Below are 21772 nucleotides of genomic sequence, written 5' to 3'. Positions count from 1 at the left end.
TTTTCAGCTCACATAAAATGTAACTTATCTTTTCGAATGAAAAAAACGAGAGTTTCTGGGTAAACATGCATTTCTCATTTTTTCTAGCTTTCAGTTCGTACGAAAATCTACTAATTATTAGTAGTATTCCATACTTGAGAAGAAATACGTGCGATCGAACACGTGAGTACAACACTTTGCTTATTTCTTCACTTTAGTAAGTAGACGAATTATGTCTTACTCCGTACATCATCAATTTACCCGACACTTTACTTACTTCCAACATAAATTGACCAACATTCATCTAACATTTGTTTTGAATGTTAAATATAGATTAACCAGCATTTTTTCGGGATAAAATGATGAAATGCATAGGAGGAAATAAAATGATTCCTTCTAACTTTTCTTTCAGAGCTAGCGGTATTGCTTAGAAATTATTGCCACCCTCATTTTATCGCGTGCTTAGCACTAGTTCTTCTAATGTCAACATTGTCAAATGTCAACAAATACACCGCTTCACTATGCAATTCACTGAACGGTGCAATGTACAACCCGCCAGCCACGCTGTGAGCTTATGCAATCATCTTTGGAAAACCTTTGCTTTATAAAAGGATTTGATATTTTTTGTGCCAAACAATTTATATTTTAATCCTTCGGACAGTAACACCTGATCAATATCATTTTGTTTCTATACTTTAGCAAGGGAGCTTTTTGATATCTTGATTAAGCCAAAATTGGCCATAAACTCATTTTCTGTGGAAGACATTCCATACATATCAGACATGACCACCTGCTTGTGGCGAAAGATTGGAGCAGGATGGAGCAGCAGTTCAAACAAAAGAATTTACCTTGTCTCCTGTGACGTGGATGCTCCGAATACGTTGAAAACAAACAGCTTCTTTCTAGGCCTCGACGACAGCAAAAGTCTTATCTTTGGAATTGGAACTGAGGCACAGCCGTGGTAAGTGATACATAAGCTGATATCGTTATCAGGCTGGACAACGCTTAATTACAGAATGCACAACAGCGGTGACAGATGATTTCAGACGATAGATGCAAAGTTTCAAACTTCACGGGGTATACTGATGGGGTAGTTATCGAATTGCTAACACAATTCGCCGGTAGTGACATACACTTTACAGATAGAACTCTACGTCACAGGTAACAAAACTGTGCTGTGTTGTTTTTTACAGTTTTCAAAGCTTAAAATTCATGTTTGTGTAGTAAGTAGCTAAAAATACCACGGACCGACAAAGACTGAAAACATCTCACGTGATACAAAACGTAATTTAATAAGTTACCTGGCTCTCTGTCCCTTAGTACTTTCGACGCCACTAATCTGATGAATGACCAATGGCATCATATCTGCATCTTATGGGAGGGCGCCGCAGATTCAGGATACACAAGTTACTACAGGGACGGAGCTGAAGTCAAATTTCAACCCTGTTCTGTCGGCACAAGGAACGCTGGAGGGGCGCTTCAAATTGGAGGAGGAGGAAGAACGGAAAATGTTGGCATAAAAGGCTTTAATCTGTGGAATAGAATACTCACTGAATCTGAGATTGTTGAGGAAGCGAATACCTATGACAGAGGCATGAGGTATGGGTGGTCCCACTGTGAAGTGGAGGTAGTTGTACAGGAAGTCACTCAGGAGGAATTTTATTAGATAGTTGTCTCAGTGTATAGTTCCTGGAGGTAAATATCTCAGTGCATTTAAACACGTAAATTTGGCTTTGACTAAAAGTTCTTAGCACTTAAAAAATAATGGATACTCCCACTCAACAAGACTACATGGACGTCACCAATTTACTGGTAGAAAACTTTACACTCAGAGCAGCTCTCATCTGGGAGTATCAATAAGTACTGGCCACAAGGACACCTCCTCTCTCTGATTGACTAGCTTCCTGCATCAACATCACAGAAAATGGTATAATATCTGTAGTAATGGGCAAGAAGGCTCCTTGGACTAGTAGGATTGATAACTATTTTACATGCAGCTATTGATGGGGGCTACACTGGCTGGTCAGCAGTTTCTCAGTGCAGTGTCACGTGGTGGAGGAATCAAGACTCTTGCCAGAACCTGCAACAATCCCCCGCCAGCCAGGGTGGGAAGGATTGTAAACACCTTGGGGCAGCCAGGAAGACACAGGAGTGCAATACACAACCGTGCCGTACGTTCTACTTAACATATATTTAAACTTTTAATTAATAATATTTCAAATCAATTCAAATTCGGTTCATAATTATTTATTTAAATTCTAAAGGAGAACTTTGTACGAGTGCTCCTCCTTTTATGGTCAAAGTTGGGTCGAAACAGTTTTTCGTTTAAAATGATTGAGTCTTTAGCAAATTTTGTAACCAGACAAACAAACGTTCAGAACGAGTTTTTAGTTTTCGCCTTATATACAGAGTGTTCGCTCTACATTTGGGTTCAAAAGAGCGCTATTAGTAATGAGCATTTCAGGAAACTGCAAACTCAGAAAAACCGCTTTGGACAAAATCTATTATCTTTTGAGAATGTGTAAAACAACAACATATAACGTAAAACCTTAACTGGGCTTTCGCCACTCCCATTCCCCTCCAGTAAAATACACGCCATTCTCGTATAAAAAGGGTGTTACAGTATGATACTGACAATGGTCATAGTTCATATGGTCAACGTCTGTCTGTTCAGCGCACTGTGTCATGTCGTAAGTGATTAGTTAAGTAAGAAAGATGACGTTGATAATGATAACTTCACTAACTGTCTCTATCTGCAAACGCATTGCTTTGCTCGATTAGCAAACGGTGATTGCGAATGAGTAATGCATCCGTTTTTCTTGCAACAAGCCTCGTTTTCTGCATATGGCTGAAGCTTCAATCAGAGGAGTTTAAAAGGGACACAAAACACATCAACATGGTGGATTTCCGAACAAATTATGGCGACGTTTTTTACCTCAGATTAACCGGCGGAGGATATCGCGGAATACGCTTTTACACTTTCATGTACATCAGGACTGCTACATTTTGGTAAGTGTATATAAATAACTTTTTAGCCCCAATACAAATCTTTTTGTAAGACCCATTTCTTTCAAATTCCAGTCAACGAAGTTAGAGAAACCTAACCTTTTAAATATCATCATTTTGAAAACAGCTTTTCGAGAGAAGTTGAGGGGCTTGACGATCATCATTGGCATCAAGTCTGTGTAACCTGGGATGGAAATGGAGTGGAAACCTAGGTACCATTAATCTCTTTAAAGATGGCACCTCGATTCCAGTTGGCTCAGAATGCGATGGAGGAGAAATTAAGCTACGGGGAAAACCAAAGAAACTATCTTTGGGACATAGCGAGAGAGAGAGAGAGAGAGGGGATGAGGTTCGTCTGACTGGGACTCATTGGAAAAAAAGAATTGCTCGACAACGCGAGATCTTGCCAAGAAGTTCAGGGTTCACCTGTGGTAAGCTGGAATGATTTCTACCAAGTAGCTCAAACAAAGATAAGGAAGTATTTAGTTATACCATCAGAGTGCAACGTTCAAGGTTAATTTCTACTGGAACCAGAAGTACATCCGCTCATTTGGGATCTTTTCTTAACTGTCGTATTCAAAAAGCGTCAGAGATAGAATTTTTAAGGTACCGGTTTCTTGATCTTGTTTAAGTTAAACCTATTGAAGTTTATAATTTGCTTTTTATAATAAATTTCTGAAACCTCGCCTATCCTTGTACTCGTGACAATAAACGTTCAAAATACTGCAGGCGTGTTTGAATTGTTTTGGCATGTTTTAATTCATTACAGTTTTTTCCCCTGATATTATTGCCTAAAGTTTTTCTGATGTCAAGTAGTTTTCAATGAACCCATGCGAATTGATGTTAACGTTTATCAGCATTGTGGGACAACAAAATAACTGCTTTAAACCCTTGTAGTTCCACATCGTACTCTTTGTTATCAATGAGTTTTAACCGTCTGACTCCGAGGAGCATCTAACTTTTTCTTCTAACATCACTCTTGTATGTCAGCGGTCATGTGGCAAGATGTAACGTTTTGACTACCGAGTGTAAATGACCGAAACTTGATGTGAGATAAATATCTGTAGACAATATTTCAGTGCTCTGTCGTTCTCTTTTGTATAAAATGGCCTCTACTTTCTCAAGTAATACGCCTTGAGCCTCTCTGGCGAACAAAGCTACGAGCAACATTACTGTTGTCGCATCATTAGATGCAAATCTTGAAAGATGGAGGAGTATTTACTACCATCAGATATCTAACATCAAGGTTGACAAAGGCTCTAGCACTTCACGTGTCGCAAACTTTCATTTTTTGTTTCTCAGGTGACACTATTTCATGAACTCGTAAATTTATGTTCTCTAATTCAAACAAAAACAATGCGATATTGGAAGCCGTGATAGCAGTGTTTACGATACTTATTTCCACGATTCTTCTGATGGCAAAATTTTCTGTAAAATCGTTTTTCATATGGATTTAACACATTCCGCAAAAATGGTTTGTGGTCGAAAATTTTAAAAGGATTCTTCATCATTTCAAAAATACGGAAGATTGTAAATGTTACAATAATAAGGCTGTAGCGGATGGAGTAAAAATGAAATATTAACAAGCAGAAACTGTCACCTATGATTCTTTTACATTATATTGTTATCGGTAAATTTAATTCATTCAGATTTAGTTATGAGATAACAACCAATGAAAACAGTTCAATAGGTATTGCATTATTGAAAGCAAATGAAAATTGGCGGCGATGGCTCCGGGGTGATTTCCGCACTTAAAGGATTTGCGATTTTTGAAGCCACGGGATTTCTGTCAAATCGAAATCCAAATCATTATCAAGGTGATATACGTAACATGATTTACCTTCGAAGTTTTACTTTCTAAAACGTACGAGACGAGTCGTAAAGGCGACTGAAGTTGCTAAGATGGGTTTCAACACTACTGCGACAGGTAAAATTGATAGTTTGGAAAGTTCAGGAGGATTGCCGCTCACTCCGTTATTGATTGGTGTAACAAATTTGCTCGTTGGTATCGTGGCAGTTACGGGGAATTTTCTCCTCTGTGTAACAATTTACAAAGATCCCTATCGACGCTTGAGAAGTACAGCTAATTATTTAGTAGTAAATCTAGCGGCTGCTGACCTTCTCACAGGTTTGATAACTGAACCTTTATATGCAGCATTTGAAATATGCAACTTCATGAAGAAAGAATTCACCACCTTATATGTCATTGGGGAATCAACTGCATATGTTTTTGTAAACGCCTCGATTTTGTCTATCCTTTCCCTGGCGTTAGATCGGTATATTGCGGTAAAATATCCATTATCACATGAGCGAAAGATGAACCACGACTGCATCCTTAAAGTTGTCATTCTATTGTGGAGTTACTCCCTGCTATTCAGTATGCTTCGCTTCATGGGTTTACCTCAAGATGTTTTTTACTGGCTTGATTTGCATCTGAATTATACCCTACCTGTGGGGATATTAATAGGGGTGTATGTATCGATATATTTTACAATCAGGCATCAACTAACAGAGTCATTAAGAACACAAGGCTACAATAGCAAAACAAGACGACAGCCAAATCGCAACGAGATGGAAACTAAAATAAAATCAGAGAAAAAATTGCTAAGAACCGTTTTCCTACTGTTAGTGGTAGCTATCGCGTGTATGATGCCTATCTACATAATGCTTCATGTAGAACTACTCTGCGAGTCCTGCATGGAAATAGCAGCAGTAAAAACTATAAGCAAGTTCTCGGAGCCAATTCTGTTTTTAAATTCAGGATTGAACCCTTTTCTTTACGCCTGGACAATGCCAAAGTATCGTCGAGCACTTAAACAAATACTTCGCAGCTGGGGTCTGCGTTCGAATAGAATTAGGAAGCATAGAAATACAATTCCCCGCCAGGACAGGTGCGTGTTTGCATTTCAAAATCGAGGGATGACGCATGGAAATACAACTTTGTCGGATTCCAAGGATTGGATCCCTGTGCAGCTGTTAAAAATTGATGTCAAAGAGATTATAAACGTCGTATGACATATCACTGCATGCTGTTTTCTTTAATCTAGCGATGGAACAAAAATTTAATCTCCTCGATACCAAGAGGGGTGAATTTCGAATCCCAATTAAATTTTTAACTAATTTGCCGCGTCATTTAAAAGCAATTGACAACTTCATACACACTGATGTAAACACGACACAAGTTAGTTCGGCTGAAAGTATCAACCCTGAGAAAATTGCGACCAAAAAAGGAAAGTCATTATCCTATTAAATACGAAACGACGGAAATTGTAGATATAATACGCTTTTTTCGTCTGAGAATAACGTACTGTTCGTATCTAAGTAGCAGAACCTGACGTAGGTAGGTGGTAAATATGTAATTCCTAAACACGTTTAGTCTAAATCTGGCAAAAAAAAGAGGATGTTTTTGCATATTTGGAGAGAAGTTGATAACTTCAGGAGAGCCATGAATGAATCGAATTTCCCTTAAAAAGCGGAATTAAGCCTTAAGTCTGCACCACTGGTCTTCACTTAACGGTGAACTTAACGTACCATAACGGATTATTTCTAAGTTGGGACATACGTCTTGATTTATTACATTAAATATAATTCAAACTAGCGATGGAATAAGAGACTTGTTTCGCTCCGGTTACCATTTTGTGTAAAGGCCGGAGGAGCATGCACTAATCTAATAAATTTAACTTTTAAGCTTTCTTTTCTTTGAGCTCGGGGTTCAGGACCTAAAAGATTGACATCCCTGAGGTTCTCTGCGAGTTCATTTCCTCTGGTTTCACTCTCATTTGGCTGGGCATGAACGCAATCTTCAGTGATTTCCGAAACACTTTATGTCTCCAAGCGTATATAAATGGATTCAATGCGCAGTTCATGTATACTATGGGCTCAGAAATTTTGCTGAGAACTAAAAGCACCCAGCTTGTCTGACACGAGGCACAGAACAAAAATACGTGCATGTAAATGTAGTAGGGCAATAAGCAAATATAACATGCAACTAAGATGATTAAAAAGGTGCAAATCGTTTTCTTATCGCGGACCAGTTGTAATCTTCCTCGCTGATCAAGTTGAGGACTTGAGTCAGTCATACCCGCTCGTTGATTTCTGGTTAATACAGAAAGTCGATAAATAAGAAAGAGAAAAACAGTCAGAGTGAACAGGCTCCCAGTGACGTGGATGTGTAGATCCAACAAATAATACACAGTGTCGTGCGTACCCATATGTGGCAGGAAACTGAACATTATGGAATAGACCCACAAGACGACCACGATTCCTACCGCGTTTTGTTTCGTCATGAATCTACGGTAACGAAAGGGGGTTTTTAAAGCCAGGAATCGGTCGATGACAAGAACCACCGCAGTGCAAAGAGAAACATTGACAGTAATATATGAAGCATGATCGCCTACTGCTAAAGCGGCCTGATAGTCTTTAGCTTGGTTGAAGCCAAAGTTGTAAGTAATGTACAAAGGATCCACGATGGAGCCTGTTAAGAAGTCGGCAACGGCCAAGTTTGCTACGAAGAGCATTGGCGCGGAACGGAAACGTTTCAGTGGGTTCTTGTATATGGCCACGCACAACATACCATTCCCAGCGATAGTGATAAACGATATGACAACAAGAGAAATGCCAGAGACAAGGGAAAAGGTTGCCTCAATATCACTTTGACAGCATAACTGACTTTCATTCGGCCTCAAAGTAATGTTGTGCTTGTCCATGATTCAGCTTACAAAGACTTAAGCGGCTGAAAGTAAGGAAACATCCGGGTTAACAGTTAGGCCCACGCCAGAAGTTAATGACCGTTGCGTTAACTAAGGTCATCGTTCATGCTTAAACAACGTATTAAATTAAGGCCGATATCTGTCGATTACACCATAAGGTTAACTAATAAGTCAAAGAAGTTCAATACGCAACTAGAAGGTGATCACTAAAGATCATGAAAACGAGCGTAGACAAATTAAATTAACCCAAAGCTGAACACAATGTTAATTTTTTCCCTATCTATTTAACGAATGCATACCTAAATGAAAGGCTGGATATAAAAATGAAAATGGGAAGAATGGTTAAGAATGGTGAATCAAAGCTACCTATTGTGTTTTCGTTTCAGAGTTGGAAATTCGATTTTCTTCAGCGCAAGTAATTCACAATACAATGGGCCGTTTCGATCACAAGATCTTGAATCAGATATGGTGAATGTAGCTTGATTGATACGTGTCTTTTAATTTCTGCAATTTATTTGTTTGAGATCCTAGACCAGATAAGATAAACATTTCATATTGAGATAACGATGGTGCTTTTTTTCTGAAATTACTGAACTTTTCATTTCAAATAATTATTGTTTCTAGTCCTATAAAGAATAGTAAAATACTTTTTTAAATTTGTGCCTTATAATTTCGCTTTGTTCTGACATTCAGTCACGGAGCTTGTTCATTTTCATTTAGCTTAACCTCGTATCTGACTAACATCTCTGTAGAAATAAAAAATCCGTCATTACTTGCTGCATTAGTGAATGCGGATGTTTGGACTTTAAAGAAGAAAAAAGTACACAAGAAAAAAAAAAACCAGTATTTATTTTTACAGCACAAGAGGTTGACAATCACAAGAAAAATAGAATAATGTAAGGTTTCATTAAATAATATGTCGAACAAATTAGAAGAACAACGCGACAGTCTTTAGACACCTTTTGAGTTCCTTCCGGTTACCAACATTACGATCTCACGACGATATGCAGTCCTATTCACCAATCTTAAATAAAAGCAACAAAAAAATAATCCTTATCACAAACCTATCAAACTTTCTTTTATTTGTTTCTAGCACCAGCAACGTATTTCGAGGAAAGGCTTAATTATGTTTGTACGATCGCTCACTCGCCGCATTGGGACGTGGCAGCTGTTCATACAACAGCGAATGCCTCTTCGAATTGAAAGGCTTTGGTCACGTCGCCCTACAAAGCACGTCTTTTACTGCGTTAAAATGCGATCAAGCACATTTTTTTATTTTTACATTGTTACTTTAAAAGACATGCACAAGCATGTAATTCTGGTATAAATTTTACAGTGGGAAATATAACTCTAGCCAAACACTTAATACCGACATCAACCAACAGGGTCTCCAAAATAGCAATGTGCAGAAAAACTGAAAAAAAAAACTTTTAATTTTGCTTTAATTTTATTTTATTGTAATTTCAAATTTTGAGTCAGACGAGCACGAAAAATTTTTTTCTTTTATATAAGGGTCTGTTCCCAGCTGCTGATAATGATCCGAAACAAACCTCAATATTGGCACGGCGGTGGGTATGATAAATAGGCGAATTACCAAAATAATGAAAGCAAAAAATTACATGCGTACCCTTAGTCTATTAGTCTACGAGTCCCTTTACCATCGTCGTGTTGAATTTCTATCTTCGCCAGCTTTGTTTCTCATGAGTTTTACCTGTATGAACAGTTTGGCCCACACGAACCGTGCAGAACTATGAGCGACTAAACAAGAATGGCTTCTGTTCGCAAATAATAACAATTACATAGCCCCTCGTATTGATGTATGTTCGCATTCGTCCGCTTTGGCTGGCTTTAATGTGTTCAATAAATGGCGCTGGGAATACTAATCCTTATAAATTCAAGATACTTTCGTACAGTCCTTATGTTATTCTCTACACAATTATTTAGACGGGTGGAAAAGTGGTTTCACTGACTTCAAGTTCAATCGATGGTACGATCTCAAGTTTTAGCTCTTTCCCAACCCTACAACTGAACTGGTTTTTATTCCCACCAGGAATGCATAGGGACTTGGGGAATCTATAGGATTTGAGGAGAGTCTTTCTTCAACCACCTGCGGCCCTCGAGGTTTCTCAGGAGTGTGTTTGGAAGAAATTGAAGCGGAAATAAGCAAATTGAAACAGCTGTTTTTATTTTTGACATCTACATCTAGTTTGGAAACCATTTTCCCTCAGGATACATGTATACAACAGTGCTTCATACATTCTCAGTATGGATTACAAAACAGCTTTTTCTCGAAACAGACAAATACTTGGCCAAGTAACCACTCACAGAGTTGTCGCATCTTTTTAAAGTTAAAAGTAGTCCAGCGCTTTGTCATTTTATAAGTGGACTTAGAAACGTGCAAGTCTTGTTTTTGAAACGTCAATATTCCATTAACCAATCAATTAGATGTGTATAGTGTTTGACACTGTTAAATAATTCAGTATTAACATATATGTTCCATACACCCACTACACGACCCATCAGGCTAGCTAATGTGGAAACTCAGTCTGATACTAGAAAAGCTATGACAATATGCAAAAATCTGCTAATCTCTTCTGGCTTTTTGATTATTGATCAGAAGCATCTCAATCAGCATAACATAACTCTGCCCGATAGAAATCAATTGCTACTGAATTGAAAGAAAGTTTTCGTTGTATCGTAACCAAATAATAACACTGCGCTTTTGCTAAATTTCATCTTTTTTTTTTATTTTCTTGATTGCATGAATTGTGATTGGCTGACTACGCATGTAGCTGAGCAAGAACGGATATTTTCCCTTTCACGCTGTCGTCAACCAATTTTCTTGGTTTCCTCTTGCGTGAGTGTTATGTTCCGAGGAATAAGATAAACATTTAAATTAATAAGAGGACACCGGCTTTATTTATATAATAAACAACTGGTTTGCTTGCCTCGGCTATGACTCACCAGCGTCAAGACGGGTCCATACCTTGCCTTATCTTTTAATCGATAAATTGATGGAAACGGGTCTAGACGATCAAAATGCAGTAATTTAGAGAAAAAAGCAAATGATTTCTGTAAGTGAATTACACATAGTGCCTGTTAGAGGTAGCATTACTTGAAAACGAGAGAGCATCGCGTTGAGGAATTGCAAATTTCTTTCTTTCTAGTTTCCATCTACTTTCCGCTATAAAAAGATCTACTACGATTCGTACTATCACAGTAGAAATAAAAGTGGAATTTTGTTTGTTTTTCTGGCAACAACAGGTCAATTTCATCAATCTTGGGACGGGAACATGTTGTTTGGGTGTAAACAAACCGTATTTTAGTTTGAAGCAAAGGAAATTAAGGTGCCAAGGAAAATAACGCTGTAGAAAACACACTCATTAACAACACTGACAGACTCGAAAACTTAGAAACAGGACAACATGGAGTTGACAAAACTAAACCTTTGGTATGTGACACCTCGCAAAATTAGGGGGCTAGGCGGATTAATTTGTCGATGACGCCTGATTATAACTGATCTGATTGTATTCTTACTGAGTAAACGATTCGATATTTCGTCTAAAGAACTATTCAAATACCACGATTTACTCTATATTTCATAAACATTAACTGCTTCTAGAAACACATAAGTATAACTACGAACCATTTGTAGTAAAAAGCCAACGCGCATTAACACCTACCTAAGTTTTGTTTATCACTTGCACAAGAGGTGGCCGAATTCTTGTGAACGTGAACTCAGATCATAAATTCTACAACAAACGCCTGCCTTCGATAGAGATCTCATGATTGTTCAATAAGGAAAATGCTAAAATTGCCTCAAATAGTGAACAAAGTAAGAAAAATTGGTATGATTTTAATATTTCATTCTAACCATAATTACTTTGTTGTGGTTAAGATAGCGTTCATTCTCAAAATGCTATGATTCATTTGATTTTACATACATGCAGATCGAGGTTACGACGAAAAATTTCGTGTTGGCTAAGGCGTAAAACAATGGCCTTTTTACAGAAAATTATATCTTTTAGCATCTCGAAAATAACTCTTCCCCAATCAATCAGAGCGCATGTGCGTATGAAACATGTGAATTCTGGACCGATGGGGTTACTTATAATTCAGGGGAGCTGCTTCAGTTGTTTATGGGCAAGACTTAAATATAAACAGAGGTTCACATAAAGCAGATAGAAGAAGAAAAAATGACAGCCAACGTCTTAGTTGATTCTGATTAATTAGTGTCACTGAACATCTCTCCTCCTTTTGCTTTCCAGGTTACCTTGCCTATTCAGTATGTTAATATCAATTTGCAGAGCTACAAAGAAACAACCACATCTTATTTTTATTCTGGCAGACGATTTGGCAAGTATCAAACATTAGAAAGACCTAAAAAGTAAACACTCAAAGCCTTTTTGTCAACTACTTCAAGTCCACGTATTTCTCGACCATTTTCAAGGGAATTAATCGATTTTGGACGATATAACAGATGCTCTCCTCATAACTATTTCCTTACCGTTCAATTACTATGTCAGTTCCTAGGCCAGTGACTGAAATCACGTATTTCGTTTGGGAGTGGGGTGGGCTTAACATAGACACCTGAAGATGACCTCTGCAATCGATTGATTAGGTGCGGTTTAAAATCACCGCAGTATCGTCTCAGGAATAATTAAAGATAGCTAAGATGTCGTAAATCATACTCTAGAGCTTATATTCTGATGATGTAGTTTTTAAGCCTTCTAAACCACATTGAATTTCTAGGGTTGGGATGATGTAGGTTTCCATGGCTCCCCTCAAATTCCAACACCAAACATTGACGCACTTGCCAACGAAGGCGTCATATTAAACAACTACTACGTGTCTCCGATGTGCACTCCGACTAGAGCGTCAATCATGTCTGGAAAACACCCCATCCATCTTGGTAAGATAAACATGAGCAGCTCAAACAGTTTTCTTTGGTCGTTACTATATATATATATATGCCGACATAACTGACTGATTTGCAAAACGTATGAATCAAAGCAATACAGAATAATGTAAAATGATGCATGATAGATTAAAAGTAAGGTCATAGATAAATTGACAACTACGGGAGCAAGGTGATGTTATGTCTTTTGCGACTTTGCAAACAAAGTTTATCATAACAAGTGTTTGTTAACAAGTAACTGTGGATCCTTGTAGTAAGTATAATTTAGATCTAGATCAGACAAGACAGTCGCTTCATCCCAAAAAAAAAACCGAGTTAGCGTTAAAAATAATTTTGGGAATCAAAGCTCATGGAAATGTCTCTTCCCTCGTCATTAGGTATTCAACATTTCGTTATCTTCGCCGCACAGCCCTATGGTCTTCCACTGAAGGAAATAACGACAGCGCAGTATCTCAAATCCCTGGGTTACCAGACTCACGCGGTTGGAAAAGTACGCAAGTGCACAGCATACACGTGTCAAACTTAATTGCTTGGGCGTTCTAGTTGTGTAATGAACACGTAGGGTGCAGGCTTAGGCCATTAATTTTCCGTATTACAGCTCAAATAAGCTTGCACCATAAACTTTACACGACATTTAAATTATTTACGACAGTTCTATGTTCTGCTCGCTTTGAACTCATCTAGTACTTGAAAGATAAGAGAATGGTGGGTGATAAGAAGTGAGGCCTAACTTTCTTTTTCGTTACAGTGGCATCTTGGATATTTCACTAAGGAGTATACACCTTTGTACCGAGGCTTCGACTCTTTCTTCGGATTCTTGGGTGCGAAAGAGGATTACTGGGATCACAGCTCTTTTGAGGATTACTGGGGCTATGATCTTCGAGATAACGAGAAGGTAGGCAAAGGCAAAGTATACGACTTGAACAGAAATAAAAAAAAGTCAAACGAAAAATAGATCGTTCTCCTCTACATGCCACTCTAACTTCCCACTGAATGCTAACCATTTTAGCTTATGTAAAACCAAGAGGCAGAGGCAAAACCAGTAAGAAAGATTTTGATATCTTCCGATCCTAATAAGTAGATTTTTGTCACTACAGTTTAACTGTCATTATTCTATCATGCTCCAGCCAATCAGAAGAGATGGAGTCTACGCCACGGATCTCTTCACCCATGAGGCCATAAAAAAGATCAATGCTCACGACAATTCTAAACCAATGTTTTTGTACCTCGCTCACCAAGCAGCGCATTCAGCCAATAAGAACGATCCTTTGCAGGCACCAAAACATCTTATTGAGGTAATAGAACCAGCTAAATACTAATTTGATTCATTAAACGTAGACATCATCTGATTTGAGCATACTAAAATTAATTTTAAACAAGGTTTTTATCCTATAGACACAATGTCTATAGGTTTATTTTTATTCACCAGACTATTATACGTTGCATCTTTAACCAAATATGTGAAGTCTATTTAGGTCCATCAGAAAAAAAACACCATACCGGCACTAAATCAGCTTAAGTTGTCCTTATTTAATATTATTAGTTTTAGGGAATAAAATTTAATGGGTATTCTCTCAATTTTTAATGATTAATATTAATACATCTATCATAAAATTTGTTTCAATGATCAGTTATTTACGGTCTTTCCTAAGAAATTCAGTTTTATAAAAGACAAAAGAAGACAAAAATACGCTGCCATGGTAACATCATTAGACGAATCGGTTGGAGCAGTGAAGCAGGCACTCGCAGATAAAGGAATGCTACAGGATTCTGTCATCATATTCACCACTGACAACGGTGGAGCTCCTTATGGATTCAACTGGTAATTACATCCACTAATCATTACTACTGGTGTGGTTCGCAAAAAGTTTTAAACATTTGATATTCTTTGAACCCGACATTGGACAATTAAAAGAAAATTTACAACAATTATCAAATCGAATGTAAATTAATATTAGCTCCGTTTTCAAAGAGGACATAACAGTTCTTTAGCGTCACAAATCGAGTAAACAAAGATTTGTGTCGGCGAGTTGACCAAAGTTGTCGGCAAATTGACGTCGGTGAGTTGACCACTGGTGTTTGCGAGTTAACCTGAGGTGGCAAGTTGACAAGTGGTGTTGGCGAGTTGGTTGTCTGCAAGTTGAAATGTAGGCGTGTTGACATGTCGGAAAAGTGACCGGTAATCGAAGTGACAGTGTATGGAGTCCATGAATTGAGTTCGTGGTAGATTTCTTTTCTCTTGATGTCAAACATTTCAAACCATCACGTGTAATTTCAAATAAGAATTAGTTGTTAGCTATTACTACGTTCGGTTCCTTGTCAACTGGCAGATTTTGTTTCTGGAATAGGAATGCTGGCTCAAACTTCCCCTTCCGGGCAGGCAAAGACACCCTGTGGGAGGGTGGGGTGAAAGGTGTTGGTTTTGTCTACACTTCTAATGATCTCATCAAGCAGAAAAACCGTGTTTGCACCGGACTGATTGATGCAACAGACTGGGCAGCGACTCTATACCACTTAGGGGGAGGTGATGCAGAGCTTATATCGGCCAGGACTGACGGAAAGAACGTTTGGGAGACGATATCGAACGACGCACCATCACCTCGGGATGAAGTGTTGCATAATATAGACCCCAGGTAAGCCTTAGACATTTCCTTATTTTAACAATAAGTACGAATATAATGATTTTAGATATATGAAATTCATATATGTGCACTGCGGTGAAGAAACGAATATAAGAGATCCTCGCAGCTAAGAACACAACTGAACTAGTAGTTTAAATAAGACCTGGAAAAATTCAGGCACATACGGGATTTGATTTGGCTTAAAAAAAATTGTGGCAGGTCGGACACCATTCACTTCCAATAGCTGATTGACTTGTGCTGTTGCAGTATGGGTGAAAAGGTAAGTTTACACTTGACCATTAGTGTCAGGATCAGTGAACTGCAACGTGGTCAGAGCAACATAATAATAGCGCGCGATCAGCTAAGTTGCAAATAGAGGCATGAGAGTTGGGTGCCGGAATCATTCTATTCATCGCAAAAACCTCTGAGGTCAATCAGCTTACGAAAAGAGAATGACAGAGAGGTTCAATTGGCAAAACATAACAGTTTCTTACGATTTTGACCCGTTAACCCTTAAGGGTGATACGCATCTAACTTCTTCTCAGTGTTGCCCAGAAAAAAAACATTTAGGTCACGAGAATAAAGGAAATTATTACTAACAGAAGAAGTTCTTGATGGCTAAACAAATTCACCTTGTAAGTACTAAAGAAAATTCACAGAGAATAGTATTGGGTTCCAGCACTGTTCGCTGCGCGGGCTCACTGTGTTGTGTTTTGGACCAAAATGACAATGTCTCTACCTTTTCAGTACAATAAACGGCGAAGAAGCGATAGACTGGCATTCTGCAAATAAACCTCTACTTAGCGCATCGTTAAAAACAACAAAACAAACAGTATAGCCTTGATGACTGTTGGGCAGTTCACATGTTGTTTAAAGCAGTGCTCATACTCTACCAATCCATTCCACAATGTTTGTCGGGAGTCATGATTATTCCCATCGAATAATCACGTTTTTTCTCGACGGATAAATCGGCGATCAAACAGCAATTTTCTAACCTAAGAGTTTTAACAGACCTTCGTATTCTCTACGAGAAGATAAGTTGCTCAGATCTTCGATAGCAACAGATAAGGCGAGTCGCCTCATACGTTGCTACCGTAGAGCTAAAGGTGAACAATTTGTGATAAAAAAGTGAGCAAAACTGGATCAAACTCGATTCTCGGTAACTGTGAACAGCTCCCCTCAAACGAATGTCGGCTGTTTGTCGGCCGACAGCCGGGTTTGCTGAGCGTGCTTCTCAATTATCCGATTTTCTGGGATGTGGACTAATCAGTTATGTAATTACAATTTCATACAGCACGACCCATAATCATTTTAACTTGTTTACCGTCTAAGCTCCAATATTCTCACCTTGATCATTATTACGCACAGACGAAATTTTGAAGCCATCCGCAAAGGCAAATTCAAACTTGTGGTTGGGATGGATGACACGTACCAGTTAGGATGGCACGCGAGGTACCCGACGGAACATCCTCCTCCCTGGGAGGCAAATCCAACACTTCCTGGAGCAGAAATCCACTGTGGCCCGTGGACGAATGGCAAAGGCATGTGCGACTCAAAGCATCACAAAGCTTGTCTTTTTGACCTTGAAAGCGGTAAGAAAACAATGGCAATTAACCAACGAACTAATTTTGATTAAGACGCCCGCTACTACATTGTGTAAAACATGCGTGGCTTTCAAAAGATTTACAAATGCATATGTATTTGTGATCTACGATTTCAAGAAATACTTATTCCCGGTTAATAGAACCCTGTTTATACAAACAGATGAAAAAAGGCAAACAGAAACAAAAGACACTAAAAATTACCCCCTTCCTTCCCTCGGTCCTGTTGAAAACTCTGTTGCTGAAAGAGTCGAAAAGTTCAGAGAATCAAGCAAAAAAGGAATAGATGTCTTGTTGACAGCATAGTCGAACACCTCTATTTGAGTGATAAAGATTTTACAACCTGTTTGCAGTGTGTAATCCTGATGTTTCTTCTTTTGATCTCACCGACGACATGACTAAAAATCTCGAGACAAGAACCTAAATCATGCTCACGTAAGCATTATCTCTTGCATGATAAACATCTTAAAATAACTAAAGGGAATATTGATCCTTTTCCCTGAGATGAGAGTGGTTGATGTGGACATCAATCAATATTGCTCATATGAATTAAATGTACTTCCCTTGCATTTTTAGCCACCATAGATTAAGCACAAGGTAAGTATACTACCTGATTTTCATTGCCCACTCTTTAGGGAACCCTACAGGGAAAATTTTTTTTTTTGGCATGGAAATAAGTTCTCTTTTGGAGCTGGTCATGTAATGAGGTAAAGATGAAGAACTTGAAGTAAACTTAATAAGGCTTGTCTTTCATAATCAACACAACCAAGTATTATCATCACCCACAAAAAAAACACAAAACAATTAAACAATCTCTTCCCTTTTTTTAATCTTTTGTATTCAAAGCTGTATACCTACTCTTAGTGTATGCCTATCACTAAGAAAATCACAGATTCTCTTATTGTCAAATTGGATAAAATCACACCTGCCACAACTTGTGTTTTCACCAATGAAGTCTTTATGAATATTTTCACTGACAATATTCACTTTGAGTTGTGAACCAGAGAACCTGTCCTATAGTTTTTTCACCAAATATAGCAAAAGAGAGGCTTCAATTTTTAAACTTTTTCCCCACAAAAATATGCATAGGTCGAGGAAAAAGCCAGTTAGAAAGTTCATGCACTCTCAGATAAGTGGCTTCTGAAAATACATCACTGTAAATTAATATTACCAATATTGGTTAATCTATCTATGAGAAAGATGAAGAGATGCTAAAATCAATCTGTCTCCCTAAAAAAGAGTCTGAGTTAAAAATATTCAAGCTTTTTAAGACATACCTATTACACAAACCAAAAGAGAATTTACTCCTTTGGCCAGCTTTCTTTTTTCCTTTTTTCCTTTTTTCCCAGAAACCTCTTTCTCACCTCCTTTACAAATCATTGAATAGTCTCATATCCTAACACAGATCTCAAAGCAAGGATTTTATTGCAAATGAGATAATCAACTAGCACGAAAGGGTAGAATCACATCCACTTGGTGGAGAAAACTGAAAACAGACTGTGAAAATTCTCTCAAAGATGAGTTTCCACAATTAGCCACAGGCTAGGAAAAAAAGTGTACATGTATAATACATAACTATATAATTTATGTACTGAGTTATAAACCACCAACCATTTCTGCTTGTGTGTAAATGTAAATGTATCACATGACCAAATATTTTCCACTTTGTATATTTGTCCTTGAAAATTATACGTTTCTTGAAGCTCTAAGTTTTCCTTAGAAAAATATTGGTGCATATTTTCACCAAAAGGAGGCTATCCTTCATAAAATGAAATTCAGGCTATTGCAATACTTATGCTTTCAATGTTTTATAGTTTCTCTTTATAATAATGATTTAAGAATGTCACTTGCAGTGCCATTCCCCTACTGAATGACATTCCCATATGAACTGTAGTTTTACCTCAAACCAGAATGTTGCCTATCAAATTATATTTCTCCTTAAAATGTTTGACCACTTATTTTTGTCATTTCATTAATTTTTTTGTTCTAAAAACCACCTGGCTAAATATGGGGCACCAACAATGACAATTTTCATTTACATTTCTACATTACTTTTACATTATATTTCATACTTTAACCCCAAAAGGTGACTAACATGTATCTTAATGCATCCAATAATATCCAAAGATTATCCAGAAAAAAAAAATAATGAGAATGCTCAAACTTATCATGTGGAAGTTGCTATCTTGATATAACACCAAATTCTTGTTACTATTTTACTAGGAAATGTGTAGCAGCTTAAGAGGGCTGAGATTTAACGATCAAATCTAAGCAGTTAACCCTTTAAGTCCCACTAGTGACCTAGACAGAATTTCTCCTTACACTATCAGTACAATATCAAGCAGACAAGTAATGAGAATAAAGAAAATATCAATTAAGGGATTATTGGTTGATCCAATACCAAATTCTCCAAATTAGAATCATATGAATTGTATAGCAGACAGTAAGAAGAATTACTAATGAGATCTTGGGAGTTAAAAGGTTAAAGGGTGAACTTCAACCAATACTGAACTTGTTCCAAGTTTACATAGTGAATGCCTGAACATCAGATTCAATCCTTCAACTACAAGAGGTGACTAACATGTATCTTCATCTTATAATATCCAATGATTATCAAGTAGAAAAATGATGAGAAATTGCTCAAACTTATCATGTAGAAGTTGCTATATTGATGAAACACCAAATTCTTGTTACTAATTTGCAAGGAAATGTGAAGCAGCTAGAGGGCTGAGATTTAACAATCAAATATAAGCAGTAAAAGGGTTAAGTGATGCTGAACTTTTTCCACGTTTACATGGTGAGTGCCTCATCTTAACCCAAGGGTGATTGGCCGAATCAATGGCGGATGGCTATGCAAAGCCATGACAAAGTCACGGGTTTGAATAGCTTTTGAGAATTCCCCATCTTCTTGAGTGTTATTATACGAGGATATGTAAACAGCAAATGTCCTCCAAAAATGCGCTCGAATCTAAAACGTCTCAAAGATGTTTACATAATTGTACTTGCGAAAAACCCTTAGTAACCCATGATACTAATTTGTAAATACAAGTATTAGCATAAAGGTCAAACGGTTGCCGACTGCTGGTTGATCATGATATAACTAAAGAAGTTCAAATATTGCCACACATTGACTTCACTGAGTTGTACAGAAAACAGGAGAAATTATTGGCCAGAATCAGTGGGTGAAATGAAAAAAACTACATTTGCCCGTGTCGTGAATTTGGACATAAGCACGTAGCAAAGTGGGATATAAATAATGAATCTTGATTCATTTTCAAAGGCTTAAATGTAAATATATATTCAACTGATGTATCGTTCTTCGCAATGATAGCTACGTTTTTAAACAAACTCTAACCTTTCTCAGCGGGCCGGCAGACGCCTGCTCTGAATTGAAGTCCATTATGAAATCAAGCGAGCGCTCACAAAATAGTCGTCAACTCGACAACAATAATAATATGCTTAGCAAGAGCAAGAACAGTCCTCAATTAGATCTTAAGCAAGGCAACCAGAATGTGACTGTGACTTAAAAAGCCAAGTTCCACTCAGCAAAAACTTTGAGGTAGAGCTTGCATTAGCAAAGTGTTCCAAGTCTCTCGCAGGTTTGAAAAACTACCGCGGCTGGTCACCGCGGCTGGTCACCGCGGCTTACTTAGAACTCCCGTCAATAGAGGCGATAGTTACGGCGGGGAGGGGAGGGTGTGGAACGCAATTCTGGTTCATCGTCATTAAGAGCACCAATTTTAAAAGGTCGTTTTTTTGCGAGAACCAATCAAATATGATAATTTTAAGTGAATGTTCTGAAATAACAAACTAATCACACTCTTCAAGGGAGTGTGTCTTAAACCAGTTAAGTTATCAAACGCTTTTGTTTACTTGAAGTAACAAGAACAGAATGATTTCAGAGGGTAGCACGGCCTCGGTGGACTTCTCTTCCCTCCCCCCTCCCCAACCTAGTCTGACAAGTTTCTTGACCCTTAACCCCACTCCGGCAAAATGAACGCCTCAAGGATCACAAGTTACAGCTTTAAATCGAAACCTATTTCTATCCCTTTTCGGTAAAACTTTGAGGTGGTATTTACTCTCGTTTTTCAGACCCCTGTGAATACAGAGATGTGTCAGATGTCTATCCACACAAGGTTCAGGAGTTGGAAGAGAGGCTTAACTACTACCGCAGCACGGCGCTGCCAGTTGTTTATCCAATGATCAGCCCGAAAGCAGATCCAAAAAATTTTAATAGTTTTTGGGGTCCCTGGGAAGTTCTCACAGATAAGTCGGAGTACTTTTCTGCAAAGAGTGCTTGTAAAGAAGTGCATGCAAAACAGGTCCAGCTTGGTTTACATCGCATGGTATACTCCAATCAAACCCTGTAAATCAGTGTATATATATATTATATATACACTGATTTATTTATAATATTATATTATAATATTATTATAATATAATATATTTTCATAGTCAATGAAATCTGGTTGCAGACGGAGACGTGTAACATTTGATTCCTCAGTATCCACATGTTGGAGTCACAGACGGCTTTTATGGACGTGGTTCATTACCCTGCTTCATCAAGAGTACTCAAAAAACATTATACTATTGTATATACTATTGTAACAAAATATTAGTATAGGTAATAACATGATTTCGAGTGCAATTTGCTGTTAATAAGCACGAGTAAATTTTTCAAGTCCATATTAACACCAAATAGCACTCGAAATCATGTCTTTACTTGTTAATAATATACATAAAAGAACTTTACAGAAAGTCAAGACAGACGAAATTTTGAAAGCGTGCGCGCGCAATTTGTAATTTGCATTTGTGTCAAAACTTTACACACGTGTTAAATGAGAATGCATTCGTTTTAAGCCAACCAGAAGCGCGTGATATTTCCATGTGCTTTATTATAAAAGAAATGATATTGTAAAGTTCTATGAGGTGACCCGA

At 37.8% G+C, this 21772-nt stretch overlaps 3 protein-coding genes and 1 long non-coding RNA gene across 5 annotated transcripts; 2 read left to right on the top strand and 2 right to left on the bottom strand.

Moving 5' to 3' along the window:
- Positions 1-1299: 1299 nt before the first annotated feature.
- LOC136280490 (uncharacterized) lies at positions 1300-20408 on the bottom strand. The gene is made up of 3 exons (XR_010717261.1): positions 20190-20408; positions 16581-16815; positions 1300-1510 (listed from the first exon to the last, which is right to left on the bottom strand). It is a non-coding gene; the product is annotated as an uncharacterized lncRNA (long non-coding RNA).
- On the top strand, positions 4888-6000 carry LOC136283193 (trace amine-associated receptor 1-like). The gene has a single exon (XM_066171630.1). The coding sequence runs from the start codon at positions 4888-4890 to the stop codon at positions 5998-6000; it is 1113 nt and encodes a 370-aa protein (XP_066027727.1).
- Positions 6374-9800, bottom strand: LOC131781647 (adenosine receptor A2a-like). Of its 2 annotated transcripts, none has more exons than XM_066165756.1 (2): positions 9665-9720; positions 6374-7717 (listed from the first exon to the last, which is right to left on the bottom strand). In XM_066165756.1, exon 2 carries the CDS (start codon positions 7689-7691, stop codon positions 6705-6707), a length of 987 nt encoding a protein of 328 aa, XP_066021853.1. In that variant the 5' UTR covers positions 7692-7717; positions 9665-9720; the 3' UTR covers positions 6374-6704. The 2 variants fall into 2 exon arrangements, 1 of the variants encoding a protein (XP_066021853.1); XR_010717258.1 differs by lacking the exon at positions 6374-7717 and adding an exon at positions 8602-8718 and having other exon boundaries at positions 9665-9800.
- Positions 12454-21205, top strand: LOC131781682 (arylsulfatase B). The gene is made up of 8 exons (XM_059098402.2): positions 12454-12606; positions 12990-13102; positions 13361-13507; positions 13740-13907; positions 14265-14434; positions 14961-15245; positions 16602-16825; positions 20927-21205. Exons 1-8 carry the CDS (start codon positions 12552-12554, stop codon positions 21202-21204), a joined length of 1440 nt encoding a protein of 479 aa, XP_058954385.2. The 5' UTR covers positions 12454-12551; the 3' UTR covers position 21205.
- The last annotated feature ends 567 nt before the right edge of the window (positions 21206-21772 follow it).

This window comes from Pocillopora verrucosa, chromosome 1, assembly GCF_036669915.1.
Source record: "Pocillopora verrucosa isolate sample1 chromosome 1, ASM3666991v2, whole genome shotgun sequence".
Lineage (NCBI taxonomy): Eukaryota > Metazoa > Cnidaria > Anthozoa > Scleractinia > Pocilloporidae > Pocillopora > Pocillopora verrucosa.
This window is presented reverse-complemented; position numbering and strand designations above follow the sequence as displayed.